This window comes from Leucoraja erinacea, chromosome 33 (assembly GCF_028641065.1).
Source record: "Leucoraja erinacea ecotype New England chromosome 33, Leri_hhj_1, whole genome shotgun sequence".
NCBI classification, from domain to species: Eukaryota; Metazoa; Chordata; class Chondrichthyes; order Rajiformes; family Rajidae; genus Leucoraja; species Leucoraja erinaceus.
In genome coordinates, this window is record NC_073409.1 from 10,224,927 (window position 1) to 10,245,679 (window position 20,753).

Sequence of the window (20,753 nt, forward strand, 5' to 3'; positions counted from 1 at the left end):
GAGTTACTCCAGCATTTTGTGGCTATCTTCAGTTTAAACCAGCGTCTGCAGTTCCTTCCTACACACTGTAGATAAGTCAGGGTTTAAGAAGGAACTGCAGATGCTGGAGAATCGAAGGTTACACAAAAAAGCTGGAGAAACTCAGCGGGTGCAGCAGCATCTATGGAGCGAAGGAAATAGGCAACGTTTCGGGCCGAAACCCTTCTTCAGTCTGATAACCGTAGATAAGTCAGGTGTTTGTAAACTGGGGAGGACCTGCGATGCAGAGTTCAGGGGGTTATCCTCAGTGCCCAAGCCAACAGGCACCACATCTATGAGTTCTGATCTGTGTTTGCCACCTAGAGGCAGATTTCCCCCTCCCCCTATTCTCCCTCATTAGCCTGCATTGTTACGGAAGGTTGTGTGGCATTCAGGGTGGAGAAATTTAAAACCTCGTACTCTCCTTAATCCACTCGCATTTGACACACGGCCACCACGCCTTCGTTTCAGGAAGTTCCTGAGCAAATGCAAACACTGACACGTAAGCTAAAAACCTGTGTGCTTTGCAGGTGGAGCTGGTAAATGTGCTGCGACAGTCTTAACCGAGTTTTACTCTGAAGCACAATCCTAATCCATTGAGGTGCTGCAGGTAAGAATGGGTTTGAATGTTAGAATGCGAGCAGCTAATTCTAACAGCTGCTGCAGTCTGCTGCCCACTCGCAAGGCCCTCTTACCCCTGCTGAAATTGATCATTTAAACGCTTTGACTACCTAATCCTTAGTGTTTTGAAATGTTGCCATTGCTGCATGCTTCTTATGTTGGATGGTGGGAGGTGAAGGATTTAACTCTTTAAATGCAGGAAATGATTCCAGCAGTCACCTGTTTCTTCTTTTGCATGCAGGATGTGTTAATATACTAGGTTTACAGTGGATGGTATGAATTGTGATAATTGTGTGTAATCACGAGCCCATCAAAGGTTGCTGCAAAGTGGTCTTCTGATTAAATTATATTAAAGAAATTAAAGAAACTGAAATGAGATAAACTTGAAACCTTGTAACTGAACTTAGAGAAAGATTGGTGATGGTGTTCATGAGCATTGATTTTTGGTGACTGTTGTGTCTCGGGTGAGTAGTTTGGAACCATTTCTTTGAAGCACTGAACTTTAAGGAATTTGAAAGCATCCGGTGCCCACATTACATTATGCTTAACTGCTAAGTGCAACTTTCCAGGTAGAATTTCGCTTTCACTTCATGTTCAGATTTATTTGAAATTTGAGGTATTCTTTGATTCTCTGAATCTCGCTGAACGTCCTTGTTGAGGAAAGTTACATTGATGTGAAGTGCCAACTGATTGTTCCTCGGGTTTGTACTGAATGGGATGATGGGCACTGGCCCCAGGTGACTAAACAATGATGCAGCATTTGCCCGCTGACACTGCAGTGTCGGAAACACCGAGTAGTTTCTCTGGTATGCAGTCAGTGCGTTGCTCTAATGGGCAGTAGCCACCTGTCAGACGTGCTGTTGATAAAATGGGTGTGGCATTTTCACTCGGAGGTAGCAAGAAGTCTCGAGTGGCTAAGACAAACGTTGACTTTTGCTAACTGGAGGAGCAAGGGTAGTAGATGTAGGGAAGGGCCTCCGCCTGCACCCTGTCCTGGTGCAGTGGACCTGCAATGTTGCTGGATCTGAATGGTGGAGTGACCGTGCTGGCAGCACCATAGGGGCAGCTCCAGTGCAGGGACTGTAGGGACCTATCCACCAGCACTGGCTAACACACACCTCAAATCAGAGGCAAAGTCACGACTTGGACTGACACGTGGAATAGAAAAGAACTGAGCAAGTTGTTGCTGGGAATGAATAGAAAGACAGATTGCTGGGGGTGGGGTTAGGGGGGGAGAGTTGGCTCTCTCCTGTTGCTGTGCTGTGAGTTCCATGTAATAGAATCCTTTCCACCACAGATTGTTTATGAGGTCCTAATTGATCATGAAGAGTATAATTGGTTCCCCGGGTGACCGTTAATATCCCTTCTGTTCCATCTGAGAACAGAGTACTTGTTACACTGGTAACTGAGCAGTATTGGTCGGTAAAGGTGGACACAAAATGCTGGAGTAATTAGGCGGGTCAGGCAGCATCTCTGGAGAAAATCTCTGGCGACATTTCGGATCGGGACGCTATAGATATTTTCTTCTGGTCTGCATTGAAAATCAGATTTTAGATACTGCCATAATCGGGCATGTGCAGGACATTGGCACCAGGCCAGCCATTTTCCAGACTCTTGGATGTTATTTCCCTTAGTACCTCAAGGCATATCAATGCGCTTCATCGGACGTTGCATGGTATGAAAGCTTTTGCAGTGGACAAGATACGTTGATGGAGGGCAGGAACTAGAGTCCCAGTGTGTGGACATGGAGCATGGCAAACATAACCTGGACATCCAGCTGCCCATCCATCGCCATTTCTGGGTGATCAGATGATGGATTATCAGAGCTTCACTTTACTCTTGATAATGGAAAATCATCAATATCATCTTCATTGAAAACATCAACGGGCACGGTGCCTTACAATGCTGTGTACGACAGTGATCGCAACTTCTACTGAAGTGTGGATGGCCGTTGGCTCACTAGTAGCTCATCCGCCCTTTAACAGATTTGGTTCTGGTCCTGCTGGGGGTCCACAGCTCCCTCCTCACCTGGCAAGCCAGGTGGGGGAGACGGTTTAGTCGCCGACTATCCGACCATGGAGCAAGTAGCGCGGGATTACATGGTACCCGTGGTGGGGGGGAACTCCCCCCGACCCGACCTCTAATGGAAAAGGACGATGTTTATGGGATGAAAATGTGTCTGGATTAGTGAGTTGCTGGTTAATTTCATTGCCGCTGTTCTGTATCTGGTAACTGGGGAGTAGCCACCAGCTCCAGTGCAGTGTTGTGGTGGCTGCTGTGTGCTGCAGTGTCCACCTCGCCTGAATCAAGGGGTCAACACTATAAGCCCCACTTCAGAGACCAATGTAAACTTCTGGTGCCGTGCTGAGGCAATGCTGCATCGTTGCTAGTGTTATCTTTCTGTTTAGATGTTAAAGATTTGTCTGCATTGGTGAGACACAGAACAGAAACAGGCCCTTGGTCCACTGAGTGAATCACGCCAGCCATCAACCATACAAATTCGATATTAATCCCCTTTTTATCTCCTTCGCACAATCTCATACACTTCAGCGACAGTTCACAATGGCCAAATAGGTGGCGGATGGGTTTGATGGTGTGATCAGGATGGGCCAAGAGATGTTCTACAAACCGCTGCAAACATTTGTTTCCACCACAGTTTCACACCATCCATTCCAGATTGTAGCTCAGAGTTTATTGAAAAATAATTCACCAAGTGGGGTGGTGGCAATAAAGTGGAGCTGCATCTTGCATCGTGAACCAATCATGTGTGGACAGTGTACATTTGCACTCGCCCAGCCCAGGTTCGAAGGGACACTGAGGCCTGAGCCCTCTACTGACTGGGCTTGAGCAGTGATTGGGCAAGATGCCCTGTCCCTGAAGCAGCCAGAAGTGCCTCTACAGCTGACAACTTTTATACCGAGCTACAAACCTGTACGTCTTTGGAGTGTGGGAGGAAACCGAAGATCTCGGAGAAAACCCACGCAGGTGACTGGGGGTTCTGAACGTGCGAACAAGCACCCGTAGTCGGGATTGAATGCTGTGCAGGGTTCACCTGGCACAGGATCTGAGACACTGGTTTACTCAGGAATAAATGCTGGGGCATTAACTGTGAAGACAAGAAGCCTATCAGTCATAGACACAAAGTGCTGGAGTTACTCAGCAGGTCGGGCAGCATCTCTGGTGAAAATGGATGGGTAACGTTTTGGGTCGAGACCCTTCTTCAGACTCATTCAATCTGTCAGTCAGCCTATCAGCAAGGTTGACTACTTCCATGGCATACCAAGGAAGGAAATTGAAAGATATGGCCTTGCTTTTGAATGTGTGAAAATCCAAGATTTCCATTTCCACTGGTGCATGCATTTGCCAGCAAATTCCAACCCCTCTTGAAGAAACCTCTGTGTGCAGTCAACTGTTTTTTTTTCAGATGCTCTGTGCAGCCTCAAAGTAACACCAACTGCAGCTGAATAATGCATAATCTTTCACAGGTACAATGTAGCATCCTTCCAACACATTCTGATGTTTATTTAAAACCCATCTCTTTCCATAGCAGCACAATTTTCCTGACATCTAGTCCTGTCCTTTTGGAAATGGATGACAATGTTATTTGTGGAGTGCGCCCCACACAAAGTCTGTACACTCATTCAGTTGATATTACAGCACGGAATTAGTTTGTTATTGTGCAACTTTTTCAAATCCTTTCACAACCTAGTCATTCTCTTTCCCTTTTCTGGAGCATTGAGCAACGATCTTTTTGAAAACGCAGGTAGTTCTGTTCTAGCACATTTCCATTACATGAAATGAACGTAATGTGATTGAAGGATTAGGGCACCTTATTTATATTGCTTGGGCGGCATTGGTTAAAATACGATGTTGATCGGGAACTTGAGAAACGCATGAAAATCACTAATCTTCTCAAATTATTAATACAATAAACTTCAGTGACTAGCAGGAAAAAAGCTGTCTCGGAGGAAAAGTGTTTCCATGTAACCTCCCTGCAGTGATCAAACACCACCGTCTCTTGAGAACAGCTGCTACTTTTTATCTGTGGGAGGCGAACAAGCAATCACCTTTTAGTTTAGGAAAGAATTGCAGATGCTGGTTTAAATCGAAGGTAGACACAAAATGTTGGAGTAACTCAGCGGGACAGCATCTCTGAGGAGAAGGAATGGGTGATGTTTCGGTTCGAGACTCTTCTTCAAACTGCTGTCAGGGGAGTGGGCAGTACAGAGATAGAAACATAGAAATTAGGTGCAGGAGTAGGCCATTCGGCCCTTTGAGCCTGCACCGCCATTCAATATGATCATGGCTGATCATTCAACTCAGTATCCCGTACCTGCCTTCTCTCCATACCCTCTGATCCCCTTAGCCACAAGGGCCACATCTAACTCCCTCTTAAATATAGCCAATGAACTGGCCTCAACTACCCTCTGCGGCAGAGAGTTCCAGAGATTCACCACTCTCTGTGTGAAAAAGTTCTTCTCATCTCGGTTTTAAAGGATTTCCCCCTTTATCCTTAAGCTGTGACCCCTTGTCCTGTACTTCCCCAACATCGGGAACAATCTTCTTGCATCTAGCCTGTCCAACCCCTTAAGAATTTTGTAAGTTTCTATAAGATCCCCTCTCAATCTCCTAAATTCTAGAGAGTATAAACCAAGTCTATCCAGTCTTTCTTCATAAGACAGTCCTGACATCCCAGGAATCAGTCTGGTGAACCTTCTCTGCACTGTAGATAAAATGTAGTCGGAGACACTAAGACTGGTGGGAGAACTGGGAAGGGGGAGGGGATGGAGAGAGAGGAAAGCAAGGGCTACTTGAAGTTAGAGAGGTCAATGTTCACACCGCTGGGGTGTAAACTGCCCAAGCGAAATATGAGGTGCTGTTCCTCTAATTTGTGCTGGGCCTCACTTTGACAATGGAGGAGGCCCAGGACAGAAAGGTCAGATTGGGAATGGGAGGGGGAGTTAAAGCGCTGAGCAACTGGGAGATCAGGTAGGTTAAGACGGACTGAGCGGAGGTGCTCATTGAAACGATCGCCGAGCCTGCGCTTGGTCTCGCCGATGTAGTCGAAACCTGGAACAGCGGATAAAGTAGATGAGGTTGCAGGAGGTGCAAGTGAACCTGACTGTTGGGGTCCTTGGAAGGAGTTGAGGGGGGCGGTCAAGGGACAGGTGTTGCATCGCATGCGGTTGCAGGGGAAAGTACCTGGGGAGGGGGTGGTTTGGCAGGGAGGGGACGAGTTGACCTGGGAGTTGTGGAGAGACCGGTCTCTGCGGAAAGCAGAAAGGGGTGGAGATGGGAATATGTGGCTAGTTGTGGGATCCCGTAGTTGTGGGATCCCGTTGGAGGTGTCTACATTTCAATTTAATTTAGAGATGCAGCACGGAAACAGGTCCTTTGGCCCACCGAGTCCACACCGACCATCATCCTCACACACTAACACAATCCCACATACACTAGGGACAATTTACATTTATACCAAGCCAATTAACCTGCAAACTTGTGTGGGAGGAAACTGAATATCTTGGAGAAAACCTCCGCAAGTCACGGGGAGAACATATAAACTCCATACTTACAAACGCCCCTAGTCAGGATCGAACCCGGGTCTCTGGCGCTGTAAGGCAGCAACTCTACCAACTATTGACACTTGTGTAACAATACTCTATTAAACAATGGAACGTACAGCTTTCGGAATTTTTCTCTTATGGTAACAAAAATAAACTTCTTGCTATTAAAAAATACATTTTTTAAAATCCGGAGAGGAAAAATAACTTTTTTATTGCGAGCCTGAAACTCTCCGGCCCCTAATCCCCTTTCTCCACTGATGGAATTGTTTATATTACATGATTTTCTATAGTGCGAGGTTTCTTATGAATGTAATTATTGTATTATATCACAGTTACACATTTTATGGGGAAATGTATTGCATTTATATTGCATATTTAGAGCACAGGACAGGTCTTTATTAACCTTATGTACAAATATCTGCAGAAAATCTGTTTTTCTTTTGCATTGTGTTGCTTGATGGAGCATAGTTTGCAAGATGTTTCACAGGTTGCAGACTTTGCTTGTTGGACGTTTGTTTGCAGTGACTGCCATGGGTTGCAGTGCTCAGCACTTGGTCTTGCACCCTGGAGTGTGCCAGCCTGCAGCACCTGCTCGCGGGAACATGGCAGACCATGTTCAGCAGAGGCTGATTGTCTCACTTGCACCCATGGAGCAGTGTTACGCAGCAGATGAAATGTGTAGGAAGGAACTGCAGATGCTGGTTTAAACTGAAGATAGACACAAAAAGCTGGTGTAACTCAACGGGTCAAACAGCATCTCTGGAGAAAAGGAGTGGGTGACGTTACTGTCTGAGGAAGGGTCTCGACCTGAAACGTCACCCTTTTGCCATCTTTTCTCCAGAGATGTTGTTTGACCCGTTGAGTTACTCCAGTTTTTTGTGTCTATCATCAGTGTTACACAGCAGTTTGAGATGGACTGCATGAAAGATCACTGCATCTCCTTGCCCACCTCCTTTATCAAACGCACATCCTGGAAGGAGATGGATAAGCTCTTTTCCCCACAGCACCCGTCATGAGGATCATGTGCCTTCAACTGTCCACAAAGGAGCTTTGAGGAAAGGCCCTACTCCCACCAGCCAAGCAGGGCGGGATTAGATCGGAATAGTTTGTCATGAATACTAGGGTACGATACTTCCTTGTTCATATGAAGCTCACAGAATATACAATATAACCATATAACCATATAACAATTACAGCACGGAAACAGGCCATCTCGGCCCTACAAGTCCGTGCCGAACAACTTTTTTCCCTTTCCATCCAGTTATGATAAATACATGATGAATGAAAGCAGCAGCATGGGGCAAGTTTGTGGTGCAAAATCCAACTTGTGTAAAGTAATATTAAAGTGCAGTATAATAAGGGAATAACTGAATGAAGTAAAGATTAAGTATGTGGCAGCATTTCTGCAATGGGGTGTGAAAGACGTGGTTGGTTCAGGAGATGGAATCAGTGGGGAGGACGTTGTTAATAAGTCTGAGATGTAGTTGATGAAATGGCATCCTGACATAAGTTGGTGCTTATTTGAAATCTCTGATGATAAGACGTTTTACCAACAATCTTCATGTGGAATGAGATGCACCATTTATCTCCCTGCCATAATCCTACACATGAAATCTATGTACAATATCTCCATTATCCTTCATTACCGCTGGGTTTTCACTCTTGCTCCCCCTACACAGCAGCATGTAGTTCAATAGGACTACAGTGCTTCAGAAAAGTGACTCGCACCAACACCATCGCCACTGCAGCACAGTTAGGGATGGGCAACAAATGCTGGCTGTTATCCACAACTCTCAGATCCTGAAAACTGAGTTAATAAAACCAATTAATTTCCTGTTTTTGTTCGGCTTGTGTACAGTCCAAAATATCTAAAGCAGATACTTTTCCAAAGAAATTAAAATGAACGCATGCAAATTTCAAGATAACAAAAATATATAAAATCAACTCAAACGCTTGGAGCGATATCTTTGTTGTTAAACTAGTCTTGGCCTTGTATTTTGTGCAACATCCCGGGTGGAGCAGTGGGTTGTGGTACGACACCGCAGCCTGCTCACTGTTCTAGCCAAATCTTTGGTTATTTTTAAAGCAGAGATTGATAGGTTCTTGATTTATAAGGGCGCCAAAGGTTACGGGGAGAAGGCAGGAAAATGGGGTTGAGAGGGAAAGATAGATCAGCCATGATTGAATGGCAGAGCTGACTTGATGGGCTGAATGTCCTAATTCTGCTCCTATATCTTATGACGTTGTGGGAGAAATGGGTGGATAGGGAGTGGTTTAATAATAGGTAATTCTCCTGAATGCAAGTAGTAATGGATATTAAGGTTTTAGAAATAAAAACATGGAGTACAGGTTTTCATTGTAGCAGTTAAAAGATGCATTGCGTCAGTGTGATGAAACTGATTCTGAAACCTCTCCCACTTTGAATAACATGCAGCTTGCACCTAGTGATTAGGAGACACCAGGCAGTTCAGCTTCCTGTCCTTCAGCTAAATTAATCTTCTAACCTCCAAGTCATTCTGGTGAAATTGTTTCACAAGGATTAGCAGATTTGCACAATGGAGGTGAGAAATGAATGTGACACTTCTTGCCCAACCATTTTAACTGATGCAGTGTGGCTCCTTTACCCCTGTGTACAGTACCCACCATCTGACCCAATCATTTCAATGCATCCTCAACTTCCACAGCAGTGACAGGAAATCTACTTGAGTACATGTTGCTGTGAATTCATCAAAAAAAAATAGGACGAGGTGTGTCAATGTGGCGCAGTGGTAAAGTTGTTGCCTTGCAGCCCCAGGGACCAGGGTTCAATCTGTACGGAGTTTGTATCAAAGATCACAGAGCGGAGTTTGGTTTGTACATTCTCCTGTGACCATGTGTACTTTGTCCGGGTGCTCTGGTTTCCTCCCACATTCCAAAGTTGTGTAGGTTAATTGGCTTCTGTAAATTGTTCCTAGTGTGTAGGATGGAACCAGTGTACGGGCGTTATGTTGGTCGGTGCAGACTCGGGGGGTCGAAGAGCCTGTTTCCACACTGTATCTGCAAATAAATGTATAAAAACCTGCTATGGATAATCACAAAACTTTAAAACTTATTTTAAACTAAAAGGTGCTTGTTGAAATTGTACAGTAAAAATCCATTAATTTGGCATACTCAGGATTTTGGTGTTAGTCTGGCATTTTTTTAAATGGATTGAAAGTTACAGCATGGAAGACGGGCCCATTAGCCCATAGAGTCCACACTATCCATCGATCACCCCTTCACACTAGTTCTGTTATTCCACTTTCGCATCCACTCTGTGCACACAAGGGCAATTGTGTAGAGACACATCAGTCTACAAACCCGTTCGTCTTTGGGATGTGGGAGGAAACTTAAACCCCCCAGAGGAAACGCACGCAGTCACAGGGAGAACATGCGATCTCCATGCAGACAGCATCCGAGGGTCTCTGGCACTGTGAGCCAGCTGCGCCACTGAAATATTAGATGCTATTCCTATTAACATCCCAATATACATTTAATTTCGTTTTTAGATGTTCCACAGTATTATAATAAATTTTGTACTGAATTCTGTACCCGGTAAGTTTTAAAGAGGGTGCAGGACCTTGGGGAGTTGGAAGGGACAACTGCAAACATCACCCAGCAGAATGCATACGAAAAGTCAATGGCCAGTATCAGAATTTTACTGCATTTATTTTTATTTTGGAACTTGATGTGTGGGCTGCTATTCAGTGTTTGTTTCATCTGCTTCACTTGGATTTTAAGGTGCTGCGCTTTTTAAATAGCTTAATTCTTCTATCTGAAATAACGTGTTATTTTCGCCTGGTTTTACCTTCGGTTGGTAACGGCTTCTGGTTGAATGCCTGCAAGTGAGTTTCTTTTATGTTTCTGGGTCATCTCTTTCATCGATTGTTCTTATGACAAGGAGCTGGTGCCGCTAAAGAATGTTGAACTTTGTCTCTCTGGCTTCCCATGGGATGGTCATATGATGCAGACAACAGTTCCAAGGGGCCTTGTCTTTGATCTCGATGGCAGACTGGAATTCTCATGCCTGTGGTTAGGAATGCCATCAGCATTGCTCATTGACGTTTCCTACATGGTCTGGTGGACCGGAAATGGCAGGCTGGTCTCTACCTCCCTGGTACTTCCTCCAGCTTGTATCTCCAACTCAAACCCTCGTAGAAGACTACTGTAAGAAAGACTTTACTTTAGAGATACAGAGTGGTAACAGGCCGTTCGGCCCACCGAGTCCGTGCCGACCAGCAATCAGCCGTACATTAGCACTAAGGATATCTGTCCTACTGGTTATGCATGAGCCTGGGAGGAGATCCTGACTTGTGGAGCTCCACAGCAAGGAAATGACCCAAGGAAGTGTGGAGAGTCCGAGCTGTGATTACAGTGGAGCCTGTAACCATTGAGGAATCTCTGGTGGGTGCTGTGAAGCCAGAGACTGGGAGACGGCAGCTTCCATCACATTCAAGGGGAGGTGACGAGGGAACCATTGGGACCTCTGGGTGGAGAAGCTGCTGCTGTTCAACATGAGTGGACTCGCCGTGCTGGCCAGGATGCAGCCAAGTCCCATGTCTCTGTGCCGGGTGACCCCCCCCCCCCCCCCCCCCCCCCCCCCCCCCCCCCCCCATCCCGTCACACCAGCCCGGCAAAACACTGGCGCACCCAACGCTGCTACACACCATGTCAGCCCAGCCCATCGAAACCCAGCCTCGCCTTTCCCTAAAACGCTGGTTCATCCCCATCCAGTGCAAACTCCACTGCCACTTGCCCCAACACCAGCTCCTCACACACCATAACCTGAAACACCCCATACCAGCCCGTGCCCACCTAAACCACCCACCGTTCATCTGTGCTCCCAATCTCAACCATGGTCCAGCCTCTACCCCATCCCACCCCAACACTGTGCCTCTTCCCCCCAGCCCCACTTATCATGCTTTGGTCCATTCATTGTATTATCAATATCAGTTTTATTCGTCACTTGCACTTTATGTGAAAAGAATTTGCCAGCAGCGATACATTGAAAAAAGAACACAAAAACACAATAAAGATTTAACACAAACATCCACTACAGCATTCATCACTGTGGTGGAAGGCACAACATTTGGCCAGTCCTCCTCCATTTTCATTTTAGGAGTGCCATGGTGAGAGTTCACCCAGCGTAACATCCTGTACAACAGTGGGCAAGGCGGGAATCGTTCCGCGTTAGTAGGAGCTTGTGTTAACGTCATCTGCCGAGTTCCCAATATGGGAGCATGTAAGGTGCTGCTTTAATACAAATCTGTTGTCCTCTGTTTTGCCCATTGTTGGGTTACAGCATTATCTAGCCTGACAGTGGTGTATTTGTGTGGTAACTCATGCGACCTACAGACCACGTGAAGCCATTTGCTCCTGTGTTGCAGGCCCACATCACGTTCTCACCATGTCTGATGGAGACTACGATTATCTCATCAAATTTCTAGCGCTTGGAGACTCGGGAGTGGGAAAGACCAGCTTCCTCTATCAGTACACCGATGCCAAATTCAACTCCAAGTTCATCACCACAGTTGGCATCGACTTCAGAGAAAAGCGAGTGGTAAGTGGCCCTGAGACGGAAATGTGATTCTGTTCCTGACAGCAGTTCTATTGTGGCAGCCACGAAACATTACCTTCAGGCAACGTTGACCTTGTAAATGTACACTATCTTTTGCATCCTTTTATTACATTTTGTACCTTGTAAGTAATTCAGTTATTTCCCTTTGTTGTTACATGTTGTCTTTGACTGTCATTGTTTTCCAACTCTCAACCTAGATTTTATTTTTATCAAGGCAAGTGTTCTCCAGTGATACGAGCAGGTTCTGTTTCTCCTCCATTTGCGCAATTTTGCATTTCCTTGGGGTGTTTACTCCACAGCCAAATCTCCGCAGCGATAGAAATATTCTCAGTTGGACTTTCATTCTTTAATTATTTTCCAGCAACCTTGAATCTGAACATCATCAAAAGAATTTCTGCTCGAGCAGGGGTGGGGAACTTTTTCATGTTGGAATGCCACATCAAGTTAGCTGTAATCTAATAAGGCCGCATCCAAGAAACTTCAACCAGATATACTTCAAATACGTACATTATTTTGTTAAAATAGCCCTCATGACTTACTAATGTTTTAATTGTGGCCGTCAGTCAGGGAGGATTATTTAGTTGAATCTTCTTTTTGGTATTTTAAATACGCTCATTTTAAGAGTAAAATTTAAATAATAAAAGACGAACAAAAACATATAATAAAAATAAAAGGATTTGTTCTACAAATATTGGATTTATTCAAAAGGCCACACTTGATGGCCTAGAAGGCTGCATGCTGTCTTAAGGCCGCAGGTTCCCCACCCCTGTGCTAGGCTTTCACTCGCTTCAGTTCAGTGTTTTGCAGCCCCCTTAATGCCAGAACCTACTGGCTCCCTTCCAAAGACTTTTATTAAGGCCCCGACTTTTTATCTGCATTTTTTTTAAACTGCTGGACCAGTGCAAATATAGGCTTGAAATGAAGTCTAATTAAGTTAAATAAGATGAAACATACTGATTAGTACAGTTAACATATTTTCCTGCTGATATTTAACGGTTTAGAAGAACCCGCTGGCATTGAGTGAATGTGGTCATTTATTTCTCAAAATTATCCCTTGATAGATTTGAGGAAGAGATTTCACTTTTTACACACATTCCATTCCCAAATTAAACTTTAAATACCAATACATAATTTCTACAAAAATGTAATTGAAGGCTTAAAAACAAGTTTGGGCGGTCTTGTGATCATTCTACATTGCAGATCATTTTGTTTTTACAATAATGAATCAGTCACCATAGCAAATAGCAAACTGCTGGTGGTGGAACTCAATGGGTCAAGCGGAATCTATGGGGGCAAAGCCATGGCCAATGTTTTTGGAGGAACAGCAAATCATATTTCGCTTGGGCAGCTTACACCCCAGCGGTATGAATATTGACCTCTAACTTCAAGTCACCCTTGCTTTCCCTCTCGCTCCATCCCTCCCCCTTCCCAGTTCTCCAACCAGTCTGACTGTCCAGTCTGACTCTCCAGAGATGCTGCCTGTCCCACTCCGCCATTTTGTGTCTATTTACCACTCCGCCATTTTGTGTCTATTTACTGCTCGCTTGTCTGCCGTTTCAAACGCTCTGTGTTCATTTCCCTGCACAGATAGAATAGAGCAAATCAGGTGGCTGAGGTGAAAAATATATCTGCCTTGCATGTTGGCGTGGTGAAGCATTGTAAACCCCGAGCGTGTGTACAAAGGAGACTTCCCTGGGAGGGAAAGGCTTCCAGTTCATGATGCAGTTCACGGTCTTGGTTTGGTGTTGACTCTGACTCCGTTCCTTCCAACGATAGCCCTGGGTTCAGGAGAGCCAGCACACCTCAGCACGTAGTTGGTGACAGTGGTTGGCTCCTGCTTCCTCACGTGGCCACAATCGGGGAGAACTGGAGGCACTTCCTTTCACAAAATTCACTATTCACACGTTTGGTTACAATAGTAAGATATTGTTTGGCTCTGGGATCAAGTTCTGGTTTGCTGTATCTCTCCATGAAAGCATTGTACTGCTGGAGAGAGAGCCAGTGTAACTCCCTTTGCTCTGGTGACACAGAGCTGACATTCCGTGATTGTGCTGCAAGGACCGACTCTGTAATAAATAGGACATTTTATCTTCAAGGTGGTTAACCTAGAGTTTCATGTTTGGACAGTTTTATTGCTTTCTTTGGTGACCTCGCCCTTAAGGCAGGAGAGGTTGGGCAGAGGTTCTAGCCTTCATTTGCAACGCAACCTGATGGGGGAAGTTGGAGAATCCCACTACAGCAGGGGTGGGGGAGGGGTTGAACCTGGGCTGCGAGTCGTGTGATTAATCAAATGGACCTCGTTGCCCATTCTCAACCTAAACCTGAATTTGGATCGTGGAGGATAGTCTACTGGGCCGAACATTTCCTTTTTGCTGTGAGTGAAGATCAAACTTGAATGTAAAACATAGTGGCACAGCGGGTAGAGCTGCTGCCTCACAGCCCCGGAGACCTGTGTTCAATACAAGTGCAAAAAGACCTGATGTCTGTCGTGCAACCAAGAGGTTAGTGCTTAGTAGTGTTTAAGAGCTTGATGTTTGTTGTTAAAGGAGAAAAAAGTTGTAAATGGCTGCACAACTTCATCGATGTGCACAGTTTGTGCTTCCACTGTTGGGCCTGTGAAGGAGGCCGAGCCCACAGATCTTATAGCGAGCTGTAAGATATTTGGCAGAGCTTGTCCCACCAACTAAGCTGCTTCTTTAGCTGAGCCCTGCTGTCATGCGATGGGCGAGGTTGAGTTCTGAGGTACAGAATGGGTGTGGAGCTCCCTCTGGTGGAATCCCTGCAACTAGCTCCATTTACTGTTCAATTCTGTAAGGTTGATTCATGCTTGGCTAGTTGGTGATTCGGGAATACAGATTTGGTGGTTGTGATTAAATTGTCTAAGTTAATAACTGCTTGGTATAAAGACAAATCCTTGTTTTTTATATATTCAGGGTGATTTGAAGCCATTGGTTTTTGTGGAAAGTGTGATGGTTTGAGTTTTCTTTTCATTGCCATCTTTCTACTTTGTGTAAATGCTTCAGTGTTAAACTAGCTCCTGGGCCTAGTCAGTGCTGCCCAACAGTAGATTTAATAGCTCAGAATGATGCCACTGCCTTCTGTGGGCGAGGAAGAGGAAGAGGAAGGGTGGTGAATAGTCCATGCCTCTTTATCCATAACACATTAGAAGAATTATACCACTGAAGTATGGTTACTTTGTTGGAAGAGAGAATCTGCCAACTACCTTTACAATTTGGCCAAAGTTTTGCCAAGTGTTTGGTAAGATAAATACAAACAATTTTAAGTTGAAAAGCCCATGTTTAAAATGACCGTGAGCAGTTCTAAGGGTGGGTGACGTACAGAAACAACATTTCTCATTGAATTTGCACGCAATGTGAGTCTTTTACTCGGACTGAAACTCCTGTTGTGGATTTGTTGTCCTCCATTTTAGCTTTTAAAAACTATGGCCCTCATTTGTAAAAAGTGTAACTGTCTGTACTTTGTCTGCTTTGTAACCAGAGAGCAGTCTCCTGACAGAGAATGTGAGTGCTGCCTGTCTTGTGAAATGTTCAACTGAGCAGACAATTGTCGGGACCTGATAGATCTGAGCTAGAGGGAAAGGGTTGGACAGGCTAGGACTTCATTCCTTGGAGCGGAGGAGGCTGAGGGGTGATTTTATAGAGGTGTACAAAATCATGAGGGGCATAGATAGGAATGCACAGAATCTTTTGCCCAGAGGTGGGGAAATGAAGAACCAGGTGACATAGGTTTAAAGTAAGAGGGGAAAAATTTGATAGGAACCCGAGGAGCAACTTTTTCACACAGAGGGTGGTGGGTATATAGGACGAATAGCCAGAAGAGGTAGTTGCGGGAAGATACGACAACAACATTTTAAAAGACATTTGGACAGGTACATGGATAGCAAAAGTTTAGAGGACTATGGGTCAAACACAGTCACGTAGGCCTAGTGTAGATGTGGCATCTTGGTCGGGCATTGGCAAGTTGGGCCGAAGGGCCTGTTTCTATGCTGTATGACTATACAGTCCACTCACATTGTGTGTGCTGGGGATGTGTTCCCCATTGTGCCAGAAACGCTGGTCATTTTCTGCTTCATGAGCCCTTAAAGAAGAAAGCAGGACTTGTCTGGGCGATAGTTTTGGTGAAGACTCGCTTTGTGTTGTGGCTTGTGTGGAGGCGGTGGTGCTGTCCCAATGCGTTTATTTTCATAGTGAAACTCGTGACGATCGGGTACATTGTTGGTAAGTCCTCAGGCAATCAGCTTAGCAAATGTATGAGACATGATAAGGGAGAGGTTTTGCTCAGTGTTTCCTACACAATAAATGGAATTGAGGGCTTTCTTCAGAATTGAAATAGCTTAAAAATAGAGTAAAAATGAACTCTCTTTCTGGGAATTGTCTCCGTTTTGGGGATGATATTAGGTGGACTTTGATCTTCAGCTCTGCAATCCTCTCACACATTGAAAGGTTGAATAGGTGCTTAAGGTTGACTGACTTCTTGCCTCAACCTAACTAATGTATCAATGCTCGTATAATCTTCATTCCACCTCTGAACTGCCACACTAAACTTTGACTGGTATTGTGGTTGAGAAGCTATCCCCCTCCTGGTATCTTATCCTTCCTGTTTTCTGCAGTCCTATTTCTGTTTTTCCTAGTCTCTGTATCTGAATTCTCATCTTTTTTCTTTCCCGCTTGGATTAATAATCTGAATCTTTGCAAAACTGAAAATAAATTGGATGTGGCCTTAAACTGCTTGAGACAGGGTGGTTATACAGGGATATCTCTTCAGTTGCTGTTTTTCAGTCCATCAACTTCATCTGCAATGTACATTTTCCCCATCTTTGCACATCTCTTTAATTCCTGCAGTTCCAGGAACTATACTCATCTGAGTTGTGCCTCTGCTGCTGCAGACCCTTGTTGGCATGCTCCCACTCCAACCTCTTTGCCAAGTTAAGCGGGAAATTATTGGAGTCCTAGAATCATACAGTGTGGAATTAGGCCCTTGGGCTCAAATTGCCCATGCCGACCAACATCTACACTAGTCACCAGTCCCACATCCCTCTCAACCTATTCTCTCCATGAGCCTTCAAATCTTTTTTAAACACTGTGATAGTATCTGCCTCAACTACCTCCTGTGGCAGCTCGTTCCATACACCCAACACCTTAAACCTATGTCCTCTGCTTCTTGATCCCCCTACTCTGGGTAAAAGACTCTGAGCATTTACCCATTCTATTCCTCTCATGATCTATAGGATCACCTCCTGCCCTCCAAGGAATAAAGGTCTAGCCTGCACAATGTCTCCCTACAGCTCAGACCTTCGAGTCCTGGCAGCATCCTTATAAATCTTCTCTTTCACCTGTTCCAGCTTAATAGCATCTTTCCCATTACAGAGCAACCAAAGCTGAACACAATACTCTAAATGTGGCCTCGCCGATGTCTTGTATAACTGTAACATGACCTCCCAACTTCTAAACTCAATGCTGCGACTGATGAAGGCCAACGTACATAAAGTTGACCAACCTTGACCAACTTATCTATCCGTGATGCCACTTTCAAGGAACTCTGTACCAGCACGCCTTGATCCCTCTGTTTACAACACTCCCCAGAGCCCTGCCATTCACTGTGTAGGTCCTGCCCAGGTTCAACTTTCCAAAATGCAACACCTCGCATTGAATTGCATCTCTGTATTTGAATTCCATCAACCATTTCTCAGCCCACCTGCCAAACCGATTGAGATCCTGCTGCAATTTTTGACAACCATCTAAATACCACTCACTTTAGTGTCCTCTTCAAATTTAAACTATTGGGATCAATGCTCCATTCCCTGCTGTATATCACAGCTTGAGGTTTTGCATAGGCACATCGTGGAGTTGTGCCTTGGACAAGTTCTACTTGGAGTCTCCTGGAATTGGAGCACCAACATTCATGGGCCACTCTGCACTAATTACATTACCAGTTGCATCCTCCCACTACCCTGCACCGCCAGCCCCTGCCTTGCTTTCATATTTGAAGATTTCATTCACCAATGTAGGGAGCTTGAAAAACGTTGCTCTTCCTTTAGAGAATCGAATCCTATTTGGGCGCCTTGCAGGCAATTCCACATCGAGGAGATGATTGAAGTGGAGAATTTAATCACGCACATGAGGAAATGAGTCATCTGCATGTAGACTATTGTAGCCACAATCTCTAAACGGATGGAATTTATCCGCCTCTGTGAGTTGTCAATTTTAAAACTGGCCCTCTTATTGCTTTCCTTTCAGCTTAGTCACATACCAAAGACCTTGTAAAAACAAAGAACAGCAGATTGACACACAAAGCTGGAGTAACAAAGTGGGTCAGGCAGCATCTCTGGAGGTGTTCGTTTTGGGTCGAGACCCTTCTTCTGACTATGATTGTGTGACTTCTTCAGTCTGAAGAAGGGTCTCACCTCAAAACGTCACCTATTCCTTTTCACCAGAGATGCTGCCTGACTCCAGCTTTTTGTGTCTTTCTTCAGTTTAAACAAGCATCTGCAGTTCCCTCCTTCCCAAGCATTGCAGATGCTGGTTAAAACCAAAGTCCCTGGTTTAGTATTTAATACTATGCTTCAAAAAATACATTCCACTTTGTGTACACTATTTCCCTTGCTTTCCAATCTTGAAATTGATTTGTTGTTGAGCTGCCATCCTTAATCCTACCCCTCAACCCCTCTCCCTAGGTATTTGCTTTGGGACATTGTTTAGCAATTCTCTTGCCATTTTAATGCTAAATTTTCCCCCCTCTCTCTAACCCTCCACAAATGCTAGTCTTTGGCCCCGAATAAATGATATTTGTATTTTTGTCGAGGAATGTTTTTGCTCTGCAGGTTGAGTTCTCATTCTGCCTCTATTGATTTCACTAAGCACCACTAATGATCTTGTTAATAGGCGTTGGGCTGTGTTGGTGCCTTGCCATAAGGGGCTTGCACCAAGCTGAGGCTGATCCATTAGGAGTGACGTTGTGTCTCCATTAACTAGGAGGATCTACACGTGAACTTGCCTCCCAGATGGCTCAATCACCAGAGGTTTTCATCTATAAACATATAATGGAGTAGAATACATTTTAAAGAATGTTTATTGCATGCCGTTGCCTTGGAAACTACAGTCTTGTTTCCCACTGTAATCCATCATTAAAGATTTTTTTGTGCAAGTTGGAAGCCACTGTAGTTGGTAAAACCATGCTCTTAAACTACATTAAAAGCCAGGGTTAGTTGACAATTAAGGTCATAAGTGATAGGAGAAGAATTAGGCCATTCGGCCCATCACATTGCCACAGGAAAATGTATTTATAGGAAAGCCAGTAAATAGAATCAGTTGGTCTTCGTGAACCTTCACAGCCTCAAACAACCTCAAATACGCTCTGAACTACAATAGACTATTATTATTATTTTATTGCACTACTATTGTTTGTTTTTGTGTGTGTGTACATGTGTGTACTTGTGAGTGTGTATATACACACACTGAACTTTTTTTCTCTCTCGCACTTTGTGTACTATGTTTACATATTCTGTTGTGCTGCAGCAAGTAAGAATTTCATTGTTCTATCTGGGACACATGACAATAAAACACTCTTGATCTTCATCATTGGCTATTGTATCCCTCCCTAGTGGAAACCGAGGGTTAGTGCTGGGATGTGATTACTGTATCTGTCAATGCAAAGGAGTGCAGTCACAAGGCGTGTAGGAAACCATCTGCATAAAAGGACACAAAGTGCTGGAGTAACTCAGCAGGTCAGGCAGCATCTCTGGAGAACATGGATAGGTGATGCTTCGTGTCTGAAGAAGGGTCTTGAGCAGAATCACCTATCCGTGTTCTCCAGAGATGCTGCCTGACCCGCTGACTTACTCAAGCACATTGTGCCCTTTTGTGAATTTACCAGTATCCGCAGTTCTTTGTTTCTACTTTCTAACCATCAACATAAGTTGTAGCTGCAGACGGATCTTGTACCTGTACTTGGAGCATCCTTCTTTCTCTTCACCAGCTCGCACTATGTCTCAGATGATTGGGGGTAAATTTTGCAGTTTTTTAATCAAATATTTGATCGCTGTGTGTTTTGACATGTAGGTTGATGATTTGAGGGAATGAGGTTTGTGTCATGAGTGCCATTTAAATGGTGCCCTTGATACCTCTTGATGAACAACTCTTTGTTGATGTTACTTTAGTTCCAGGCACTAGCAGGCTCAATGACCTGTTGGCTAGATCTTGCATTATCAAGAAGACAATTCTCCTTTCCCCCATTCCCCTTCTTACATATTTACATAGAAAGTCTTTTAAGATGACCCCAAAGGTGAGCCTATGTTCTTGTTCACAAATTGTACCTTGTGGATGGTTGTAGCCACTTTCCTGTCTTTACTATTGGAGCTCATTGTGCGGAGAGCTTGGTGATTGACTTGTGGCTGCATAGTACTCTGCGCAAGTTTCTTGTTGAATTGCTCCCACGTCTCCAACCCTGTCACATGTTTGAAGGTTTGCAAGTGCCTTCCAGTCACGTCTGAGCTGCTGCCTTACTCCTTGAGTGAGTGGAGTAGTTGCCATTGCAGCTTGTAGCTGTAATCAGCTTCAGCCCCAGCAAGCTGAGCTGGAGGAAGCAAGGCAGCAGAGCACCACTTCTAGCCATTGAGGTTTTCCGTTAAATAATTGCTAGATTGCACAATGTGAATACGTTTCTTCATGGGGTTAAGATCTGAAGTGCACTCCCTTTGAGAGCAAAGAATTCTCTTCCTCAGACTTTCCAAATTATTATCTATAGAACATAAAACAGTACAGCACAGGCCCGTCAGCCCACAATGTCTGTGCCCAACATGATACCATGCTTAACTAACCTCTTCTGCCTGTATATGATCTATATCCCCCCATTTCTTGCAGAATCGTGTGCCTATCCGAAAGCTTTTTAAATGCCACTTTCATATCTGCCTCCACTACCAGCCCAGCAGCGCACGC

At 44.6% G+C, this 20,753-nt stretch overlaps 1 protein-coding gene across 3 annotated transcripts in view; it reads left to right on the top strand.

Annotated features, from left to right (window-relative positions):
* Positions 1–20,753, top strand: part of rab27a (RAB27A, member RAS oncogene family) — a 77,263-nt gene that overhangs the window by 41,689 nt on the left and 14,821 nt on the right. For 2 of the 3 annotated variants that reach the window (XM_055661262.1, XM_055661264.1), the window contains 2 exons: positions 549–628; positions 11,609–11,781. In XM_055661262.1, coding sequence (XP_055517237.1) covers positions 11,629–11,781 — 153 coding nt within the window. In that variant the 5' untranslated portion in view covers positions 549–628; positions 11,609–11,628. The remainder of the gene's footprint in view (positions 1–548; positions 629–11,608; positions 11,782–20,753) is intronic. The other variant, XM_055661261.1, reaches the window with a different exon arrangement.